Source organism: Spermophilus citellus, assembly GCF_964194105.1.
Source record: "Spermophilus citellus genome assembly, chromosome: 7".
Classification (NCBI taxonomy): Eukaryota; Metazoa; Chordata; class Mammalia; order Rodentia; family Sciuridae; genus Spermophilus; species Spermophilus citellus.
The window spans coordinates 26,255,145-26,276,177 of record NC_138188.1 but is presented as its reverse complement, the minus strand read 5'-3'; the positions used below and the strand labels follow the sequence as shown (position 1 = coordinate 26,276,177).

The 21,033-nt window shown below is 52.0% G+C and overlaps 3 protein-coding genes and 1 long non-coding RNA gene across 7 annotated transcripts; 3 read left to right on the top strand and 1 right to left on the bottom strand.

The window, feature by feature from the left end:
• Positions 1-235: 235 nt before the first annotated feature.
• Positions 236-9,180, top strand: RASSF1 (Ras association domain family member 1). 3 transcript variants are annotated; one of them, XM_081300590.1, is made up of 6 exons: positions 236-530; positions 2,199-2,305; positions 6,612-6,716; positions 6,933-7,230; positions 7,355-7,470; positions 7,643-7,895. In XM_081300590.1, exons 1-6 carry the CDS (start codon positions 287-289, stop codon positions 7,658-7,660), a joined length of 888 nt encoding a protein of 295 aa, XP_081156716.1. In that variant the 5' UTR covers positions 236-286; the 3' UTR covers positions 7,661-7,895. The 3 variants fall into 3 exon arrangements, with proteins under 3 accessions (XP_081156716.1, XP_081156715.1, XP_081156717.1); XM_081300589.1 differs by lacking the exon at positions 7,643-7,895 and adding an exon at positions 8,230-9,180 and having other exon boundaries at positions 238-530; XM_081300591.1 differs by lacking the exons at positions 236-530; positions 2,199-2,305; positions 7,643-7,895 and adding exons at positions 2,354-2,993; positions 8,230-9,180.
• Positions 9,181-10,273: 1,093 nt separating this feature from the next.
• TUSC2 (tumor suppressor 2, mitochondrial calcium regulator) lies at positions 10,274-12,142 on the top strand. Its single transcript, XM_081302774.1, has 3 exons — positions 10,274-10,559; positions 11,683-11,803; positions 11,953-12,142. Exons 1-3 carry the CDS (start codon positions 10,414-10,416, stop codon positions 12,016-12,018), a joined length of 333 nt encoding a protein of 110 aa, XP_081158900.1. The 5' UTR covers positions 10,274-10,413; the 3' UTR covers positions 12,019-12,142.
• Positions 12,143-13,046: 904 nt separating this feature from the next.
• On the bottom strand, positions 13,047-14,327 carry LOC308653987. The gene is made up of 2 exons (XR_014023146.1): positions 14,123-14,327; positions 13,047-13,514 (listed from the first exon to the last, which is right to left on the bottom strand). It is a non-coding gene; the product is annotated as an uncharacterized lncRNA (long non-coding RNA).
• A 1,016-nt stretch (positions 14,328-15,343) lies between these two features.
• Positions 15,344-20,996, top strand: HYAL2 (hyaluronidase 2). 2 transcript variants are annotated; one of them, XM_081302762.1, is made up of 4 exons: positions 15,344-15,498; positions 17,641-18,607; positions 19,563-19,652; positions 20,271-20,996. In XM_081302762.1, exons 2-4 carry the CDS (start codon positions 17,687-17,689, stop codon positions 20,670-20,672), a joined length of 1,413 nt encoding a protein of 470 aa, XP_081158888.1. In that variant the 5' UTR covers positions 15,344-15,498; positions 17,641-17,686; the 3' UTR covers positions 20,673-20,996. The 2 variants fall into 2 exon arrangements, with proteins under 2 accessions (XP_081158888.1, XP_081158887.1); XM_081302761.1 differs by lacking the exon at positions 15,344-15,498 and adding an exon at positions 16,665-16,801.
• Positions 20,997-21,033: the final 37 nt, after the last annotated feature.

Genomic DNA, 21,033 nt, shown 5'->3' with positions numbered 1-21,033 from the left:
CTTTTCTGTCGTGTGGCACTTTTCGGTCGTCGTCTGGACGTGCGGAAATGGAGGATAAAAGGAAAGGGAGGGAAAGGGTTCTTCGAGAAAGTCCCTCCATCCAGCTCCGCCTGCAGGCCAACATTGTCAGCTCTAACAGGTTTCTATTTGGCCGCTCTCCCCGCTCTTTCCCTCTGCCCTGCCTGAATCCTGGGGGCGGTGCCGAAGTCGAGGCCCGCCCTGCGGCCCCTCCCGCCCCGCACTAGCTAGCGCCCAGAGCCGGCTGAAACCTGGGTCCGACGGGGCCATGTCGGCGAAGCCAGAGCTCATTGAGCTGCAAGAGCTCGCATCCTCTGGGCGCATCAGCCCAGGCCGCACCCGCCTGGAGCGTGCCAATGCGCTGCGCATCTCGCCTGGCACTGCGCGCGACCCAGCACAGGTCCTGGGCCGTGGCCACCGCTTCCAGCCCGCAGGGCCCGCCACGCACACGTGGTGCGACCTCTGCGGCGACTTCATCTGGGGCGTCGTGCGCAAGGGCCTCCAGTGCGCGTGTGAGTAGCGGCTCCGCACGCCAGCGAGAGCCAAACGGGCGGCCACGGGGCAGTGCCATAGCTGCGGGTCAAGTCATGGTGAAGGGACTCTGTAGGGACCACCCCCGGGACCAGGTACCTTACCTTGCCCCATCGCAGAAAAGAGTGCAGGAAGATGGTTTATCCCTAGTCGCACTCCATCCATGGCTGGGGCACAGTTGGGCAGAGGCAGTACATTAAATAATAAGGTGCTGATTTTAAGTTTGTCTTTTAAGTGTCTTGACCCCTAAGAAAGCTGTTGTGCCTACTGGTGGTTCTCTTAGCCCATATTCCCAGGTCTGCCTCTTCACAATAATTCACTCACTCTCTCTCTAGAATTCCTGAAGTGAAGGGAAGTTACCCACCTATGGAAAGGGGCCTAGAAAAAGTTAGGACCTTGGGTGGAACCCTGAAAACAGGAAGTTTGTTGAGTATTTAACAAACACCTATCTTGGTCCCAGTGAATCAGTATTTAGCAAGTAACTATCTTGTTAACAATGAACTAAGTACTAAAACATGGTCCTTCTGCCCTCCTGGGAATCACCAGCAAGTAGAAGTTCTAGCTGTTCAGAACAGCTAGAATCAGGGGGAGCACTTTTTACCCTCTTGTCTCCTTATGCCTGAATCCTATCTCAGACCTTTGAGTCGGTTGTTGGAAGTGGGCCCTAGGTATCCATAATTTTTTAAAAAACTCTCCTTAGGGGCGCTGGGATGGGGTGGGTGTGGTGTTATTCTAATGTGCAGCCTAAACTGAGATTCGGTACACTGACCCACACAGGAACTTAGGAATGATGCCCTAGACCTGTGTATATATGCAGACCTTCTCATCCAGTACAGGAATATGTCACAAACTCAGGTGGAAAAGCACAGACAGGCTACAAAGAAGGAATAAGGGCTGGGACCTTGCAGTGTTCTCCCAGTAAAATAAAGTGGCCATGAAAATGAGAAACAGGACAGTTTTGGTCTCCAGCAAGAGGTAGGGACAAAGGAGGAATCAATCAGAAGAGGGGAGTGATTAAACTAAGCCCTGGACATCCCATTAGATCTGGAAGGAGAGACAGACCAGCAAAGAAGGTGAGCAGGAGCTGCAGAGAAGCAGGAGGAAAACCTGGAATGTGGTCTCTGGAAGTAAAGGGGAGCTAGTATTAAATGATGCTGAGGAGTATAGAATGGAGAATGGACCGCTGAGGACCGTGCTCAGAGCAATTTCCTGGAGCAAGCAAGCTTGGGCAAGCAAGCCTGACTAGAGTGGATAGAAGAGTGAGGATGAACATTTACGTGAATGTAAACCAGTATTTTGGTCTGAGGGGGCAAATGATAATCAGAAAAGATCGTAGGTTAAAAGATTTTGTTTTCTCCTTCAAGTAAATGGACCAAGGAAGTTCTGTGCTAGGCGCTAGAGACTGAAAACTGTTGAGCAGGCTTAAATCCCTAACCACCTGAGGCCTTCCAGTCAGTTTCCAGACACGCCCGGGGACCAACACTAGATCTGCATAATAGAGGGCAGTAACCGGGCATGAGATAAGTCTGGTCATGCCGAGTCCGGTGGGCAACGGTGGGCAATGGCTATTATCCTGGGGATTCCCCTTCAGTCCCCAGGACATTTTCCGGAGCTGGAGCTCCTCCACCTCACGCCAGCCCTCTTTGCAGACTGCAAGTTCACCTGCCATTACCGCTGCCGCGCTCTCATCTGCTTGGACTGCTGCGGACCCCGGGACCTGGGCTGGGACCCCGCGCTAGAACATGACACTAACGTGGTGAGAGAAGGCCCCGAGTCTTCCAGGGTATGGGTAGGGGAGACGCGCGGACTGGCAAGCCACAGCGCAGACGTTCGCGGACAGCACAGGCACTGGGCTCAGTAATAGTTCTAATAGCCGGTTTTCCGGCAGCACAACTCTAATTTTGCGCGTAGGTTTGGCGGACCGCCCAAGGATGCCACTGAGGCAGTTCCGAACCAGGCGCATGCGCACTTCCACAACCACTTCCAGTCCTGAGGCGGCGTCCCTGCACATGCGCACACGCTGCAACACATTCCCCCTGGGAGGTGGGGCCTGGAGGTGGGTTAAGCTGCTTGGGCAATGAGGTCATTCCTGGAGGCTCAGCTCGTCTGTCCCCGCCCCCCAGAGTTCCTCCCCCAATGAGACAAGAGCTAGATCCTGGCTGTCTACGTTTCAGTCTTAACGGTTGCGGTGTTGCGCTGGCCCCAGCGCAAGCGCACACTGATACAAACGCACACGCGCCGGGGCGGTGGTTGGAGGCTACCGACTCGTAGAACTAGGGGACCAAGCGGGCGCGGCGATGGGTGAGGCAGAAACGCCTTCTTTCGAGATGACCTGGAGCAGCACGACAAGCAGTGGCTACTGCAGCCAAGAGGACTCGGACTCGGAGCTCGAGCAGTACTTCACGGCGCGCACCTCTCTGGTCCGCAGGCCGCGCCGGGACCAGGTGGGAGACAGGGGTTGCCGGCGGCGGGCAAGGGGCGGTCGCTGGAATCCCGCCCCTGCCCGGTAAGTTGCCGCGTGGAGAGTTGGTGGGCAGCCCCACCCTCCGGTTCGCGTGGCTCTATGCGGGTCTGGGCTGGGGCTGACCCGCGGAACCGTTTGTCCGATTTTTCAGCCCAGTGTAAAACCCCGGTTCCAAAGCGTCGGTACTGGGTGCCTCGGCCTTCTTGCTCTATCACAGACCGGTTGAACCAGGGGAAGCAGCTCTGTAGCTTGGGGTAGACCAGAGACGGGCGTTATTCATCTATGACTAAAGCCAACTTCGCAGCCCGCAAAGACCTCTTGGTTTCGTGTTTGGGCACTCCCACTGCCTCCCTAGAGGAACTGAAGGAGGAAGTGGAGGAGGAGTACTCTCCGGGAAAGGAGAAGTTTAGGAAGGGAGAGGCCAAAGGAGTTCGGCCCCTGTACATGCACTACTGGATGGAGTAAGCTGAGTCCCCAGCCATTACTGGCCCTGGTCTGTCACCAGCTGCTGGACTTTAGAGGATTCCAGTCCATTCTAGAGGGTGAATCTTTGGAAAGGGGGTTTGGGAGGACCCGAAGCCTTGTTTTGAACTATAAGGATTCAGGAGCACTTTATCCACAAGAGGGAGGGAAGGCTAGATTGTAAAGTGCCCAGAAAGGGGTGAAAAGAGATTGGATTCCTAATTGAAGATTGTAAAGTGTGTGCAGGGGCAGCTGGGACTTTCAGAGTCCCAGGTGTCTTCATTATCAGAGACTTCTGTGGGCTGTTACGGGTGTAACCACCAACTTCACATAACTGTACCTGGGCCAGAAGACCTCAGAAGAGCATGCAGGCCAGGGCATCAGCAAAGAGAGATGGGCACCATGTAGTACTTGGCAGCAATGGCTCAGAATTCCTTATTTGAACCAAGAAAATGGAGTTATGGATAATGCTTTGGATGAAATTTCACTGAATTCCTTTCAGAAAGGGTGGTGCTTAGTACTTCAAATCTCAGCCCAGAGCTTGAGTAAAAGATTTGAGTGTGGACCCCTAAGATTGTCTCCATGTCCCTCCGCCTAAGCTACCTTCCAATATGGAAAGATGGGTAAAAAACACAAGAGGCTAGTCAATTGAAAAGGAGAAGCAAAAGGGTGGGGGGCACACCTGTAATCCCAGCAACTTGGGAAGCTGAAGCAGGAGGATCACAAGTTCCAGGCCATCCTCAGCAACTTAGCAAGGCCCTACGAAACTTAGCAACACCCTATCTCAAAAGAAAATATAAAAGGGCTGGGGATGCAGCTCAGTGGTAAGGTGCCCCTGGGTTCAAGCTTCAATACCTACCACCACCACCAAAAAAAAAAAAGGAAGAAGAAAAGGAGACTGAGAAGTCTCAAGGACTATGTAAAATAAAATCATCAGTCACTAGGAATAGTGATAGAATAGAGGGTGGGTTGCTATAGTGCAAAAGAAGAGAAATTCTGTGATCCTGCTGCACATCCCTCTGGGACACTATTGGGAGTCCTCTTCTACCAGAAAGCTTTGGAAACAGAAAAAGAAACAAAGAAACTTCTTACTCTAGAATAGTACAGTGCATCTAGTCCAAGTCTTTTGCTTTATCAATGAAGATACTGGGGGAGAAGGAAAGGGACTGGGACTAAGGTCAATGTCTCAGTCCAGGGTTCCAGCATAATCCAGGAAGGGAAGGAGGAGGAGTAAATTTTCTCATATCCAGGCTGGAGCCCAGAACTGTCACAAAGAAGGGGAATAAATTAACACCATCCTGTGCCCTTTCTTTTCTATAAACAGACCACTGTTCTTGCCTCAGCACTTGAGTCTGCTCAGTGTTCCCCCTGCTCCCAGCACCACTTCCATACCATAACCATTACTCCTTCCTGTTGAAGCACTCTTTTCTATCCCAACTTTGGGCCTGAACAAGCATATCCACCACTTTTCCAGCCTCCAGCCCTCATTTTATCTGCCAGGTTCCTCATTTTCCAGGGCCACACTGTTAGTTCTTACTAGCCTGACAGGGTTGCCCACTCTTTCCAGCATCATTTCTCCTAGAGTTTTTATTCCTCAGTGCTCTCCCCCATCCAAAAGACCTTTGGAAATTTGGAAGGAAAATGGGCTTTGGCTTCCAACCCAAAACCCTTTTCCTGTGAAGCCTTAGTCCTCAGTCCTCAGGATGCTGACTGGCAGCAGGTTCTGGGTAAAGAGCATGCAGTCATGGACTCCCACCATACTCCCTCATCTGCTTCCCCATTCATCCCAATCAGTGGTTTAAGCAAGTTAGAAGGCTCCAAGGCAGCAGTCAGGAGAACCCTGGTTGTCCTGGACTCAGCAGTCAGGGAGAACTCTGGTTGTCCTGGGCATAATTCTATGGAAGACCTGGTAAGAATTCCTTTGAGACAAGACATTGGTCAGTGGTGATCTCAGGTATAGTTGTGACACTCCCATTCTAATTAAGGCCTATCTGACATCAACAGGAAATAAGGCTGATGCAGTGGGGCCAAATGAGTTTGGTAGAAAGTCATTTCAGAGCCCTGGCTGCCCTGGCCCATCCTCTACCCTTCTGGCAAGAATCCATTTCCCAGGGGAAAAGGGAACTAAGTGGTGGAGGTAAAATTTTTAAACTAAATTTCCAGACAGCAGAGGACAGTACAGAAGCCCACCTGCTTGACAGTTGTAGAACAGGCTCCACCAGGAAGTTGCCTATTCAGCTCCAGTAGCCCAGCCTGAAGCTAGCTGCCTTTTGTGTACCTTGGATCAATGCTAAATGACCTGTCACAGTGATTTCCTCACTATGTCTGAGACATGGAGGGGTAGTCCCAAGAATCTCACCAAGGAGTGTTGACATTGTAGACATCACTCTTCCCCTCCTGTCCACTGGTGGACTAGAGTAGGGATGTGCATCAGTCCCACACCTCCTACTTTGCAATGGGTTGTGGCCTCATGCTAGGACAGAGTGAAAAAATGGGCTACTTTCTCTAGGACAAACCCTGACTCCAAGCCAACTCTAGGGTGCCAAGACCCTAGAGTTGGGCTGTGCAGTTGGAACAAGGGTTTGCTATATTTTATTTTATTGTGAGGAGGTTCTGGGGATCAAACCCAAGGCCTTGCCTATGCTAGGAAAGAACTCTGTTACAGAGCTACACCTTAAGCTCCAGAGTGTAGTTTTACTTTAAATTAGAGTCCCTTCACAGAGTCTCACCATATACCTGGCCATATACCTTCAGTTGACCCTGATTCTTTGATCTTCTTAGGGCCATATGCAGTGCTGAAATTACCCTAGGCAGGCAGTGAAGAAAAGCCAAATGATTCTACTTTTGCCATCTACACCCATAACATGCAGAACCAAATGGGTTCAGAGTACATGGGTTTAGTGACTGGGCCAAAGGTAGTCAGGTTTGTTTTTGTATTTTATTTAGAGACAGAGTCTTGATGAGTTGCTAAATTTGAACTTATGATCCTCCTGCCTCAGCCTCCCAAGTTGCTGGCATTACAGGCATGTGCCACTGCGCCTGGAAGCAGTTAGTTTTTAAGAGCTGCTGCAGAGGCCATTTTTCATAGAAGCCCTGAGTTCCTCAAGGGCCTGTTTCCATGCTGGCCTTCTTTTAGGATGATCCTGTGGAATGGAAGATACCTAATCTTTCTCAGGCTGAGATTGAGCAGAAGATCAAGGAGTACAATGGGCAGATCAACAGCAACCTCTTCATGAGCCTGGTGAGTTGACTACTCAGACAGAGGAAGGGAGTCTGGACAAGGGCAGTTACCCAGCTATGTGCCTGATGCCCAAAGAATCATAGACAAGGTATTCTTGGGTGGGCCCAAGCAACAATTTATGCATACCCAGCCTAGCCCCAAGTGCACAGACAGAACCTTAGACTGTTCTGTATTACTTGGAACTTATTGTCATGGTTGGTTTTTCTTTCTTTTCAGAACAAGGATGGCTCCTACACAGGCTTCATCAAGGTTCAGCTGAAGCTGGTCCGCCCTGTCTCAGTGCCCTCCAACAAGAAACCGACCTCCTTACAGGATGCCCGGAAGGGCCCAGGGCGGGGTACAGCTGTGAGGCGACGGACTTCCTTTTACCTACCCAAGGATGCTGTCAAACACCTGCATGTGCTGTCACGCACACGGGCACACGAGGTTATTGAAGCCCTGCTGCGCAAGTTCTTGGTGGTGGATGATCCTCGCAAGTTTGCACTCTTTGAACGGGCTGAGCGTCATGGCCAAGGTAGGCTTCCTACCCCGTCCTACCCTTTGTGAAGGTATGTATGCATATATCCATTGCATGCAAGTGCTAAGGCTGCTAGGCCTGTCTATAATCATATATCCCTTTCCCCTTGCCTCGCTTTAAGTGTACTTACGGAAACTGTCAGATGATGAGCAGCCCCTGCGTCTACGACTCCTTGCGGGACCTAGTGAGAAGACCCTGAGCTTCATCCTAAAGGAGAATGACTCTGGGGAGGTGAATGTGAGTACACAGTCTTCCTTATTTTCTTGGTTGTCACTGGACAAGACTGATGGGCTAGAGCTACAATAAGGCTTAGAGGAAGAATCAGGCTGGAAAAAAAGCTCTACAAGGCCTAGGCCTATCCCAAGAAACCAGGAAAAATTTTCTTGGTGCTTTGTTTTCTCCTCTGCAGGTTCAGGAGTCCATCTGACCGTATGGTGAGCCCAGACCAGATCAGAACTACATATATGGGCCTAGGACAGCATGGATGCTCTCCTTCAAGCATTAATAATGGTTGAGGGTATAGCTTAGTGATACAACATATTCTTAGCATGCACAAGGCCCAGGATTCTATCTCCAGCACTGGATTTATAGCCCAGTGAAGAGCATTTGCTTAGCATGCATTAGGCTCTGCATTTGATTCCTAGACCTGTTAATTAAAAAACAAAAGAAAAAAAATGACTTTTTAGAAGCTGTCTGACTACAAGGTATTGGGTCTATGGAGTAGTATTAGACTCAGAGTGTGAGTACAACCTGTCCACAGGAAACTGGGGAACATTCTATTTGGTTGCCTCTCAGTGAGGTGACTATTTTGTAGGATCCATCTTCTATACAGACTGCTGTCAGGAATCCTAGCATAGACTATTGAGGCATGAGCCCAGTATTAGAAAACCCAATCCTGGCTTATGTGACCATGATATGTTAGTCTTCTCTGGGGATGGTCTTCCAGTTTGGCCATATATACTGCAGCCTATATACCTCCCCTCTGCTCCCTTGCAGTGGGATGCTTTCAGCATGCCTGAACTACACAACTTCCTACGCATCCTGCAGCGAGAGGAAGAAGAACACCTCCGCCAGATCCTGCAGAAGTACTCCCATTGCCGCCAGAAGATCCAAGAGGCCCTGCATGCCTGCCCCCTGGGGTGACCTCTCCTACCTCTGGGTGGCAGGAGGAGAGTAGGCAGTGCCAAGAGCGTGCCGTGTGAGTGTGACAGGGCCCATGGGGCCTGAGGAATGAGTGTGCATGGAAGCCCTCCCCCATTGGGGGAATGAGCCCAGAGAACAGCGAAGAAGCTGGCCCCTGCATCCACCAGTGGGTGAAGCAGAGTATGGCTTTGCATCTCTTTGCCTTTCATGTACTGGGTCACGGTGAGCCAGGACTTCCCAGGGGAGCTGCTCCAGGCTTGCAGCAGGGGTGGAGCAGAAAGAATCTCCTTAATTCATGTCTCAGATGTGATAATCTTGGAGACCCTACAAACAGAACAGGATCAGTTTGCAGGGTTGAGGACCCTCAACCTTGGGGAAGGTTGTGTTTTGGGTCTTGAATAGAGTTTCTGGATAACCCTATCAGAGCCATGGGTGGGTGCTCAGAATAAGGCAGGCATCAAGATAGAGTCTAGGTTTCCTTCTAGTGCCTTCTGACTCCTCATACACCCTGAGGTCAGGGAGTGCTGGTATACAGTACAGCAACAGTGCCTCAGTGCCTCTTCCAAAGAGGATATCCCTGGGTCAGCCCAGGGTCTGTGAATGTGGGCACTCTGCCAGCCCCATTCCTTGTTTGCCAGGCAAAGCCAGGGTCTGTCTCAGATATTTTTGATGAAGTGTGTGAATGTATGTAGTGTTTTGTGGCCTCAAATGAATGCCTCCTGTGGGAAAAGGGATGGGGGTGACAGTCATCATCAGGGCCTGAGGCCTGAGAGAATTGGCTGAATAAAGATTTTAAGAATCCTGCTTTTGTATTCTCTTTTGTGGGCCTGCTGCCATGGTTGCCATGACAGCAGCTGCCAAGGTTGATGGACAGGCTCACAGGGCATCTTTTGCAAGGTCAGCATGGACCATGTAAAGATGAATACATATTTGGTGGCCTAAACTGCAGTGGAGTTGAAACTTTCCAGAGGGGCAAGGATAGACCAGCCCCAGCCACTGAGCCAACTTCCAATCATTCCAGGTAGAAAAGCTTTGCCCATAACACTCTGTGGGCTGTGACAGCACCCAGAGGGGCCTGGGAGGTGGAGCTGCTGACAGGTGCAGGGACCCATTTGGTTGCAGCCTCTGCTCTAGAGACGTCTTATATAGGCTGTTATTTGTTATGAATACACATCCAGCCCTTTTCCTGGGGTGGGGGGGGGGAGTGTGAATTGTTTCAGTCATCATTCAGCACATTGGGACCCAGGCAGTGATGGGGGCAAGAATAGGCTACAGCCAGAGTTTAGGGGAAGCCATTCTCTCAGCACACACCAACTGAGAGAAGTTGTTTTTATTCATCAGCTGCTATGCACTAGACATGAAGGGTACAACCATTTAGAATTCTTGTTTTCGTGAAGCATGCATTCAGGTTGAATTTGGAAAGAACATTGAAGTTCTAAATACCTCAGTGTAGCTATAAGACATTTTGGCCAGTTCCTTAATTGTCCTTGGGCTCCATTTCTTTACATATGATGGTAACCACCACAAAACACCATTGTGAAAATAGAAGCCAGACAAGTACCCCACAGCCTGGCCTGGGTCAGGTCCTAAAGTGCTGGTTCAAAGTGGCTGAGTTGAGGAGGCCCCACTGGGCTTGAGTTCTGGAGATCTGGGACGTTGGAAATGCCGTACATGGCAACCAGTCCGCCGAAGAAGCCAAGAGAACAGCGCTGTCACAGCTCTACTGGGAGGGAGCTGTCCCAGCTGGCGAGAGCGTGGCCTGCCGGGACCTGAGGTCTTGCAGGGCATGCTGGGATGCCCAGTATCTCCTCAGATAGCCATTGGCTCTGCCCCAGGGACCGACGAGCGCTGCAGCCAATCAAAGAGGGCAGCGTGCGGAAGCGGAAGTGAGGTTTCCGTGGAGACAGAAGAGCCTGCGGAAGGCGGCGGCGGCGGCGGCAGCACCTGCAAGCGGAGGCTGGGGCTGGGCATGATAGAGCCTACTGCACTGTGAGAGCGCAGCGGCCGCGGGGTCCGCCATGCGCTGGCGGCCCTGACATGGGCGCCAGCGGCTCCAAAGCTCGGGGCCTTTGGCCCTTCACCTCTACGACAGGGGGCGGCGGCCCGGAGGCAGCGGGCAGTGAACAAGCTTTGGTGCGGCCTCGAGGCCGCCCGGTGCCCCCCTTCGTATTCACGCGCCGCGGGTAAGGGCGTGGGCTCTGCTTCTGGGAGGACAGGCAGGCGGCCGGGTACCCCACACCACCGAGACCTCCTGTCACCCGACCCCCTACACCCCAGTTAGGACGACTTCAGTCTTTCGGGTCCCCATCCAAGCAAAGGGTGGGGAAAATCGGGAGTAGACTCCTGGAGGCCTGACTGCTCTAAAGGTCTCTCTAGGGAAGGGTACAAGATCTTAGGCTTGTCTCTGGGCAGGCACGCCCCACAGTAAAGCTAAGATAGGGCCTTTGTGATATCTCTTGACCTCTTCTGTGCATCTCTTCAAACTTAGCTTGCAAATTGAAGGCTTTTACCCTCCTCCTCTTCCCCCCAGTTCTTCCAATGGAAGAATAACTGATTAGGCTTCATCCCTTCCCCCATAGCAGTAAGGTTGGACTTCTGAGTAGTGACTGGGAAAGCAGGGTAGGGCCCCAGTGTTGAGTATGAGGGGGCGAAGGGTGGACGGCAGTATCCTCACTCCTTTATATTCTCCAGATGTGGAGTGCTGACCTAAACCCCAGGTTCCCCACACAATAGCATCAGCATGACCTCATGTGAATGGGCACTCCCTATGATGGAGATTTGGCTATAGATACCAGGAGATCCAACAGTGGAAATTTGACTACACCAGCCACTTGAAGCGGGGATGCAGTCTTTCTCCTTTTAGGTTCCTTCCTAGATCAAAACATCTGCTCACAATCTTTGGCACTAGGCCAGTTGTCTTCTGGAGTGAAACCAACATGCCCATGCTACCACCCTGCCCACTCTCTAAGTCCTGGATGAAGGGACTGATATTGGAATGGCTGTTCTCACACAACAGATCAGTAATGGAAATTAACTTTGGTTGCCTGGATAGTATGCTGTGGTATGGGTTCTCTTCTTGAGGGTATAACAGAGTAACACTAGCCAATGTTCCGCTCCCCGGTTCCTTCTAGTAGACCGTAAACCTAAGCAAAAGGATTCTCCAGCTGTAGTGTCCTCTCTTCTCTTCTTCCCACCAAGATTGTTCCTCCCTAGTTGGGGTTGGGTACACTTCCCTGTGATCTGTGGCATTTGCCATGACCAGGTGTGGGGCTCAAGCCCAGCCTGTTCTGTTCTTCCTCTACACAGCTCCATGTTCTATGACGAGGATGGGGATCTGGCTCATGAGTTCTACGAAGAGACAATCGTCACCAAGAATGGGCAGAAGCGGGCCAAACTGAGGCGGGTGCATAAGAATCTGATTCCTCAGGTGAGGGACTGGTAGAGGTCATAGAACCTTCATCAAGTATGTAAAGGTAGACCCAGGTGGGGTCTACTGGGGGAGGAGCTAGGAGGATCAGGAATCTTCCTGAAGTAGACACCCTGAGCTGACCCTCATAGCCTTTGTTTCCATGGCAGGGCTTCGTGAAGCTGGATCCCCCCCGCCTCCATGTGGATTTCCCTGTGATTCTCTACGAGGTGTGAGCCTGGGAGATGGCATACACAAACACCGTCTGCCTCAGCAAGAAACTCCCAGACTTGAGGTGTGGTTTCCATTGAGGAGCCCAGGCCGAGGCCACAACCCTGAATAAACTCCACTGGCCCAGAACCTTTGGCTGTGAGCAGGGCAGTCCCTCGGTGTTAACTGTATATTGGTTTGTGTGTGGACAGGAGGTGGTTAGTGACTGGTGAAGGCTAATGGCAGATTTACCAGCCCACCCTCCCCAGCCACCCCTGCAAGAAACATGGCAGGGCATATGCCAGGCAGGAATGCCTGGTTCCTGGTTCCTTGCCTGGCCTGCTTCCTTCCAAGCTTTCCCAGGGCCAAGCCCTGCTAGAAGCTACAGCACTTTACAAATAAAGTCTGCCTTCTTCCAGCCCCTGGGCTATGGGGGCTTTACACAAAAGAGAACTTCCTTTCCCCTCACTTTCCGTACCCCCTAGTTGGAGCATTTCAGCCATTTGCTACCTCGATTCCTCCTGTATTGGACAGAGGCTGGGGGCAGCACCAGCCTGATTATTCCCACCTACCTGCCATTTGTTCCCACTTTCAGATGGACAGTTTGCTGGCAGTTAATAGAAATGGGGACTGTTGTGAGAGGCTTCTCCCTTCACCCAGGGCTGGACTGATCCTTACCCACTGCAATTAATTGTTTATCCTTTCCCTATTTGAGAGAGTGCAGGCCAGGGTCAGGATGGGCTGTGGATGCCTGTGCATATGGGGAGTTGCCCCAAGCCACCCATTCTTTGTATCAGTCCCCCACACCACTTGGGAGGGAACTGTCTACTACCCTGTGGTAAGGAACAACACACTAGGGCTGGTGTGAATAGCTATAAGGAGCCCACCACCCTACCCCTACAGTATCCTCACCCCTTCAGTATCATTTAAGGGAAAGTACTGGATCCCCTTGGTAGACACAAAAAGGAAGGGTTTATGTTTTACATAAAAGGAATACTTAAAATGTGAAGGTTTGTAAATAGTCTAGTCTATGATGATGTTGGGACAGAGTCTGATTTCTATATAGAAATTACTTTTTTTTTAATTCTTATTGTGCAAAATCTGTGCTTCTAGAGTGGAAAATGGCTTGGGGAGGGTGGTCCCCAGCATAGGAAGACTGTTGTGTTATTTGTTCAATTTCAATAAAATTATTTGTAGATCCTGCAAATGAGTATGGCATCCTCTGGGACTGTGACACCCAGTGTCTAGACTACTTTCTGGGATCAACAGGTAGGCCTGGGCCCAGGACTCTGGCAGGCTTACCATCTCCTGCATGGACCAAGAAAAAGCCTGAGCTCTAACTGTGGCAACTCCAGCTATGGCCAGCAGGTGGCCGTGTATTCACACTGGGCCTGTCAGGATGCGGGTACTACTTACCTGTCTTATTGTGATCAGAGTGGTGGAAATCCCTGGAATCAGAGGTTGTAGTGTTGCTTCACTAGGAGGATCAGGAATCTTCCTGAAGTAGAAGATCTCACCTGACCTAAGGTGAGAGTATGACCCTAGATAGTTCTGGTCCCAATATTGCTAGCTGACCTCAAGTGAATTGATATCCTGAGCCCCAAGGACTTAAAAAAAGGCCCAGACATGCATGGACAGTATACTGCCAGGCATATATAAACTTCATCTGCTTCTTCTCCTCCCAGACCACCACTGGGAGAGTGAGCTCTGGACTTCCTTTCCAACCTTCAGTACTTCCTTCTGTTCTCTGCTGCCTGTGCTATAGACTCCCCACCACTACCACCACCACCACCACACACATACACACTAGGGATTGAACTCAGGGCCTCTTGCATATTATATAAACATACTACCATGAAACTATATTACCGGTCCATTAAAAAAAAAAAAAAACAGGTTTTTGCTAAATTACCTAAACTGGCCTTGAATTTATGATCTTCCTACCTCAGTCTCCTGAATGGATGTGATTACAGCCTCCTGAATAACACCACCACACCTGGCTTGCCTGTGAACATTCTGCCTACAGGGCCTGCTGTGAAGCAGGTTTTCTGCTAGGCCATCAGTTCAACTCCCAGTTAAGAAGGGGGAAATTCAAGGACCCAGGCTTCAAGGTTTGGGAAACTGGCCTACCAGTCTTTCAGAGGCTTGAATTTGTCACATCTGGAGTAGGATCACTCTGTGCAGCCTGGACTTGAAGTTCTGTGAGCTGTCTTCCCATTCCCCTTAAGATGCCAAACCTAAGGCCCTGTCATCCTCCACTCCACCCTACTGTCTGTTCAAAGGCCAGCGCTCTCCCATAACAAACAGCATTCTATCTCCCACCATCATTATCCCAGCCTGGAGGAACTCCCTGTGCTCAGCCTTCTCAGCTGACCCCAAAGCTGGAAACAATGGGAGTCAGGCAGTGCTTCCCCACTCCCTCCCACTGGGCTGTGCTCACTTCCTTCCTGCTGACAGCTTGAGGAAGTGTCCCTGCCCTGGGACAGTCTGGTCCGGCCTTTGTTTTCCCAGGAGTCCCCACCCTGGTAGCTTCCTAGGCCTCTGTCCCTTCTGAAGCCAGCACAGTGGTACAGGGACACTGTACCCACTCTTGTCATATCCTGGGTCCTCACAGCCAGACTCCAGATTATGCACTCACCTCCCCCAGACTCCCACACAGCCAGGAGAGGGGCCCTGTGCATTGGAGAGGTGAAGCCAGCCACATGAACGTCCCCTCCCAAAGAAACACCCCGTTTCTCTCTCCACTTTGGCAAAGAGCCACTCTGTAGTGGACTCAGTGAAATCTACCCAGGAATGTCCTCCAGCTGGATAGCACTCTGCAGGCCCTGCCCCACCCCTATCCCACAGTCACACACATCAAGTATTGTCCTCTCTGTCACACTTGAGACACTTCTGCTCTTGGTGGAAAAAAAAGAAAAAAATTGACCCAGCTCCCGGAAGTTCCCCCAACCCTCTCCCCCATCTCCCAGGTTGGTTCCCTTATGTGGCACCTGCTGTAGGAGGCCATCAGTTGAACACCCCCCAGATAGTTTGACTCTCCCAAAAGACCAAGGCCTGTACCTCCTCACACCCTACTACATGAGAATGAGCCCAAACCCCAAGGAAAAGTTGGTGAGGAGAGTTAAGGAAATTGTGGGTATCGGGGAGACTGACTCCTGATCCTGGAGGCTCATAGGCTTCCTGTCACCTGGCACAGCTGGTGAGGCCAGATCCTACAAGAGAAGGGTGGGAAGGGCAGCCAGCCAGGAGAGCATGCCAGAGGAAAACAGGGTCAAGGCAATCTCCTCCCCCGCGCCTTTCCTGGCCTTTTCCTCTCAGAGGGGCATCAGGAAGTGAGGAGAAAAGTCTGGAATGGGAGGCGGGAGCGGGTGGGAGGGAATGGGGTTTATCAAGTCGCCAGCGGGCTGCCCAGCGGGCTGCAGCTGGTGAAAGTATCCTGGCTGGAGAAGTTCACTCCAGGAAGGAGGGAGGCCGCCGACCTACTGGGCCGACGGACTCCCAGACAGGTGAGCCCAGCGCAGACTGCAGAAGGCTGGTAGTCTCCGTTGCCATAGATGGGCTTGCTGTGGCGCTACCTATCTCTCCTCTCAGGCGCCGGGCGGGGAAGGGGCTGGCGGCGCAGACGCGGACCTTTGAGGGAGCGGCCCCGCACTGCGGAGCGGATTTAAGAAGAGGCGAGGTCTTGCACAGGGCTCGTCCTGGTCCAGCTCCAAGCCTGCTCCCCCATCAGGAGGAGCCTGCGAAGCGAAAGAGCTCGGGATACCTAACCAAAGCCTGGGGGGGGGGGTTCCCTACAGTTGGCTTTATCCAAGGTCTGGCCAGAAACTTCAGTTAAGAGTGACTCCCTTAAGAAGTTATGAGGGAGATCCCGGGGAGTTCCCAGGGACTGGGCAGGAGCGGATCCCAAGGATTGGCCTGATCCTGATATGGGCCGGGAGGACTCGGGGCACCCCACCTTCCCCCTGGGACCCGCCAAGCTTCCCTACCCCAACCCTTCCCGCCACGCAGTGACCCATAGTCGAGGTTGCCAAACAACTGCTGCCTCTGCCTTACTAAGACTAGGGCTAAGAAGTGGTGCTTGGCCCCTTACCCGAGACGGGCAGTGGGCGGGGCTTCCCTTCAGACCGCAGCCAAGAGGACAGGATTCGGGATTCGTAGGAGGCGGGGCATTACTGTTCTTGGAGGCCCCTTCGGCTCAGGTCAAAGTCCTTTTCTCAACACAAAGGGGCCCCAGTTCTGGCGTCTACTACATTTGAGGTTGCAAAGTTCGATGAGCAGCTGCCCCAGTCAAGGCCTCGGAGTACTACAGCACCTCCTTATGGCCGAGCCGGGGAACGCCACCGTCCTTTATTCCATACACCCGGCTTCCCCCTCCCCGCCCTTATGCTGTCCCTTTAAGAAGTTGACTCCACAGAGAAGAAGAGAGGATTGTACCACCAACAACGGACTGTGGGGAGAAAAATCTCAGGCCGACTGACACTAGTGGCTAGCACTTGAACGGAAATCCTCGTTAGAAGGGGCTTCAGGTCTCAAATAGATGGTCACGTTTCTCTGCAGAGGATCTAGGGGATCCTCCAACCTGAAACTTAGCACTGGCGACGAGAAAGGCAGACACACCTACCCGCCGGGAACCCAATCCTGTTCCCCGCCCACCGCGGAGCTGGACTCTTAAAGGGCCAGAGGGCCTGGGGGCGGAGAGGTAGCAGAGGTGCTGAACCAGTGCCGGGCTTGAGCGAAGGGCCGGAGCGGCTAGGCTGGGCCCAGGATGGCGGCGGCCCTGGCGCGGGTCCCGGTGGCGCCCCGCGTGAGGTGAGGGCGGGCGGTGCAAACCTACAGCTCTCCCTTGGCGGGCTGAGCTCTGAACTCCCGGGGGTGCTCCCAGAGAGGGGGCCTAGGAATCTCACCCCCACCCGGCGGGGCTCTGACCCCACGTGCAGGGCGGGGGCGGGGTCCCCGCACAAAGGCCAGGCGAAGTGCCCTCTACCCGGGACCCATCGGTCTCGTTGTGGGCGCGCGCGCATTCCCCGTGGCTACGGAGGGAAAAGCAGGTCTGTCCGCTGGGCTGTGGGAGATCCACTGTCCCTTTGTCCCCGCGGGCCCTCCTCCAAGCCTGAGAGAGTGCCTGCGTATACGACTAAGTCCTGACAGCGGGTGTTGCACAGATACAACTCCGTGGCCGTGTTCTTTCCAGCTTCCTAGCATCTGTATGAGTTGCGTTCGCTAACCAAATGCTTAGTTTCTCTGGATCAAGGGTTCCTCTCAGGGTACAGGGTGAAGTTCAGGGCTTTAGGGTTCACTGAAACCATGCACTGGAGGTTTGCAGGACATGTATAGGTTCTGGCAGCAGGTCCATAGCTTCATTCATTCAGTTCCCAGAAGGGTCACAGACCTAACAGATTCTTGACCAGCCATAGGCTACCTGTTCCACGAAGGAGCCATATGCTCCTAGTAGTGAGTCCCCAGGATACCTTGCCTGTCCTTCAATGGCCCGTTGTCTCTCAAACCTGTTACAGCTGTGGATGGTTCTGAACCGCCAGGGGTACTGTGCCCCACATAGCATTGGGGCATTTTTGGAGCATAGATGGGCTTAAAGTGGGTACCTCCAGGATTCTCTAGACTGATTTTTTTCTCTCCCACCCTTCATTTAGTTCCTAAGCTGGTGCCAAGCAGGTGACACTTCCTGTAGCCCCCAGCATGCTGGCAGGCCTGGGCCCCACCATCACACTGGCCTTGGTGCTAGCGGTGGCATGGGCCATGGAGCTCAAGCCCACAGTGCCACCCATCTTCACAGGCCGGCCCTTTGTGGTAGCATGGGATGTGCCCACACAGGACTGTGCCCCACGACACAAGGTGCCACTGGACCTGAGTGCCTTTGATGTGGAGGCTTCACCTAATGAGGGTTTTGTGAACCAGAATATCACCATCTTCTACTATGACCGTCTAGGCCTGTATCCACGCTTTGATTCAACTGGGACATCGGTGCATGGTGGTGTGCCACAGAATGTTAACCTCCGGGCACACCTACAGATGCTGAAGAAACCTGTAGAGCACTATATTCGCACCCAGGAGCCTGCAGGGCTGGCAGTCATTGACTGGGAGGACTGGCGGCCTGTGTGGGTGCGCAATTGGCAGGACAAGGATGTATACCGCCAGTCATCACGCCAGCTGGTAGCCAGTCGGCACCCTGATTGGCCATCAGACCGAATAGTCAAACAGGCACAATATGAATTTGAGTCCAATGCACGGCAGTTCATGCTGGAAACACTACGCTATGTCAAGGCAGTCAGACCTCGGCACCTCTGGGGCTTCTACCTCTTTCCTGATTGCTATAATCATGATTATGTACAGAACTGGGAGAGCTACACAGGCCGCTGCCCTGATGTTGAGGTGGCCCGCAATGACCAGCTGGCCTGGTTGTGGGCTGAGAGCACGGCTCTCTTTCCCTCCGTTTACCTGGACGAGACACTAGCTTCCTCTGCTCATGGCCGCAACTTTGTCAGTTTCCGTGTTCAGGAAGCCCTTCGTGTGGCTCACACCCATCATGCGAACCATGCACTCCCAGTCTACGTCTTCACACGGCCCACCTATACCCGCAAGCTCACAGGGCTTAGTGAGGTATGTTCCTTCCAGGGTGCTGCTTTCTTCCTCCTCCTGGGAACCACTGTATGTTTGGTTACTAGGGCCGTGGTTTGCTGGCTATTCCATGTCTCTTCAAATAACTATATATAGGAGCTGAGGGCATATGGCTCATTGGTAGAGCACTTACCTAGTACACACAAGGCCCAGGGTTCAATCCCCAGCACCACAAAAATAAAATAAGCTTAAAAAATTATTAAATGTTATAGTATTAAATATAATGTTAAATGTTATAATATTAAAATTATAATATTGTGAAAGGGTGACATTGTTGTGTAGATAAAATTGAGGCACAGAGACATTAAGAGGTTTGCCAAAAATCTCCAGCAATACCAGTCACAGCAATACATGCCTGTAATCCCAGCAACTCGGGAGGCTGAGGCAGGAGAGTTGCAAGTTCAAGGCCAACCTGTGTATCTTAGTGAAACCCTGTCATAATATAACAGGCTGGGGATATAGCTCAGTGGTAAGCTACACTATGTCAATTCCCAGTACCCCCACCCCCCCCCAAAAAAAAAAGCCTCCAGCAAATCCAGGACAGTTTAGAGACTTGGATCCAGGTATTCTGACTTGAAGCTCAGTGATAAGCTACACTATGTCAATTCCCAGTACCCCCCCCCCAAAAAACAAAAAGCCTCCAGCAAATCCAGGACAGCTTAGAGACTTGGATCCAGGTATTCTGACTTTGGAGTCTATCCTGGTAGATACTCTGTAGACTCATGTATACTCTTGGCCTGGGAGATTGAGGCCCAAAGTGGGGTTGGAAATGAGCTTAAATATTTAAGGAAAAAGTAAAACAGGTAGAGTTTCTGCTTGGAGGGAAATAGGGGAGGGTTATATTGCAGAGTCAGTAGGTCAGAACAGTTCTATCTACTCAGTCCTTTTTCCTTCTGAGGTTTCAGTCTTCCCCAGTGATTGTCCCCTTTCCACACAGATGGACCTTATCTCTACCATTGGAGAGAGTGCAGCCCTGGGTGCAGCTGGTGTCATCCTCTGGGGTGACTCAGTATACACCTCAAGTATGGTAAGTGAGACCTTCCCCGATGGTCAGAACTGCATCTACAAGAACAGGCAAATTTAGCCGGGTGTGGTGGTGCACATCTGTAATCTCAGCAATTTGGAAGGCTGAGACAGGAGGATCATCTGTTCAAAGCCAGCAACATATCGATACCTTGTCTCAAAAAATAAAAAGGTCTGGGGATATGGCTCAGTGGTTAAGAACCCCTGGGTTCAACTCCTGGTACAAAAAAAAGGCAAATTTGGACTTTTTCTCCCAACCTCACTTAAGTATGCAAACCTAGTCAGACTCCAGGAAAGAGGAAATGCTGCCCTGAACAACCATGGAGTTCCGCCTTTTCCTGACTGCCCAGCTGTGTTGCAGCTTCTGCCCTTCTCTTCAGGAACAGGGACTATGAGGGCTCAGGCACGCGCATGTGTGTACACAAATAAGTGTGCTGTTAAAAAGAGGTTCTGTTGGGCTGGGGGTATAGTTCAGTGATAGAATACTTGCCTAGCATGCACAAGGCCCTGGGTTTAAGAATCCCACCACCACAGTGTGAACACAGTTTCTATCGGCCTTGTGGGCCCAGGCAGCAGCTGACCCTGACCTGTTATCCTCTTGTTATCCTCTGTTTACCCCCAGGAGACCTGCCAGTACCTCAAGAATTACCTGAATCAGCTGTTGGTCCCCTATGTAGTCAATGTGTCTTGGGCTACCCAGTATTGCAGCCGGGACCAGTGCAATGGTCATGGGCGCTGTGTGCGCCGCAACCCCAGCGCCAATACCTTCTTGCACCTCAGCGCCAGCAGCTTCCGCCTAGTGCCTGGCGGAGCACCTGGTGAACCCCAGCTGCGACCTGAGGGGGAGCTTAGCCGGGCGGACCTCAACTACCTGCAAACGCACTTTCGCTGCCAGTGCTACTTAGGCTGGGGTGGTGAGCAATGCCAGTGGGACCATAGGCGGACAACTGGAGCTGCCAGTGGGGCCTGGACTGGTTCCCATTTCACCAGTCTGCTGGCTTTAGTAGCTGTGGCCCTCACCTAGACCCTATAGGAATCTCCTACCTGGCTACCAAGCCAGCTGGCTTCTGCCACAAGGGCTTTCCTGGGCATGTGAGAGCCTATAGGGGGTAGACAAACTAGAGTCTGGAGGGGCAGAGCCCCCAAGATACCCAGCAGGGCATCCATATTAGCTGTCACACCCCTGTTCTAAGGGGGAGGGAAAGTCCCCTAAGAGGCCCCTTTCGACCTGTCAGAGGGGAAGGAGAATACAGCTGGGTTGGGGAGGGCCTGACCCTACTCCCCTGCCCCTGGATAGTTTATTATTATTTTGGGGTCTCTTTTGTAAATTAAATATGAAATAACTGTTTCTGTGCTTGTTATTTCTACTTCTGAGTTGGGGTTTG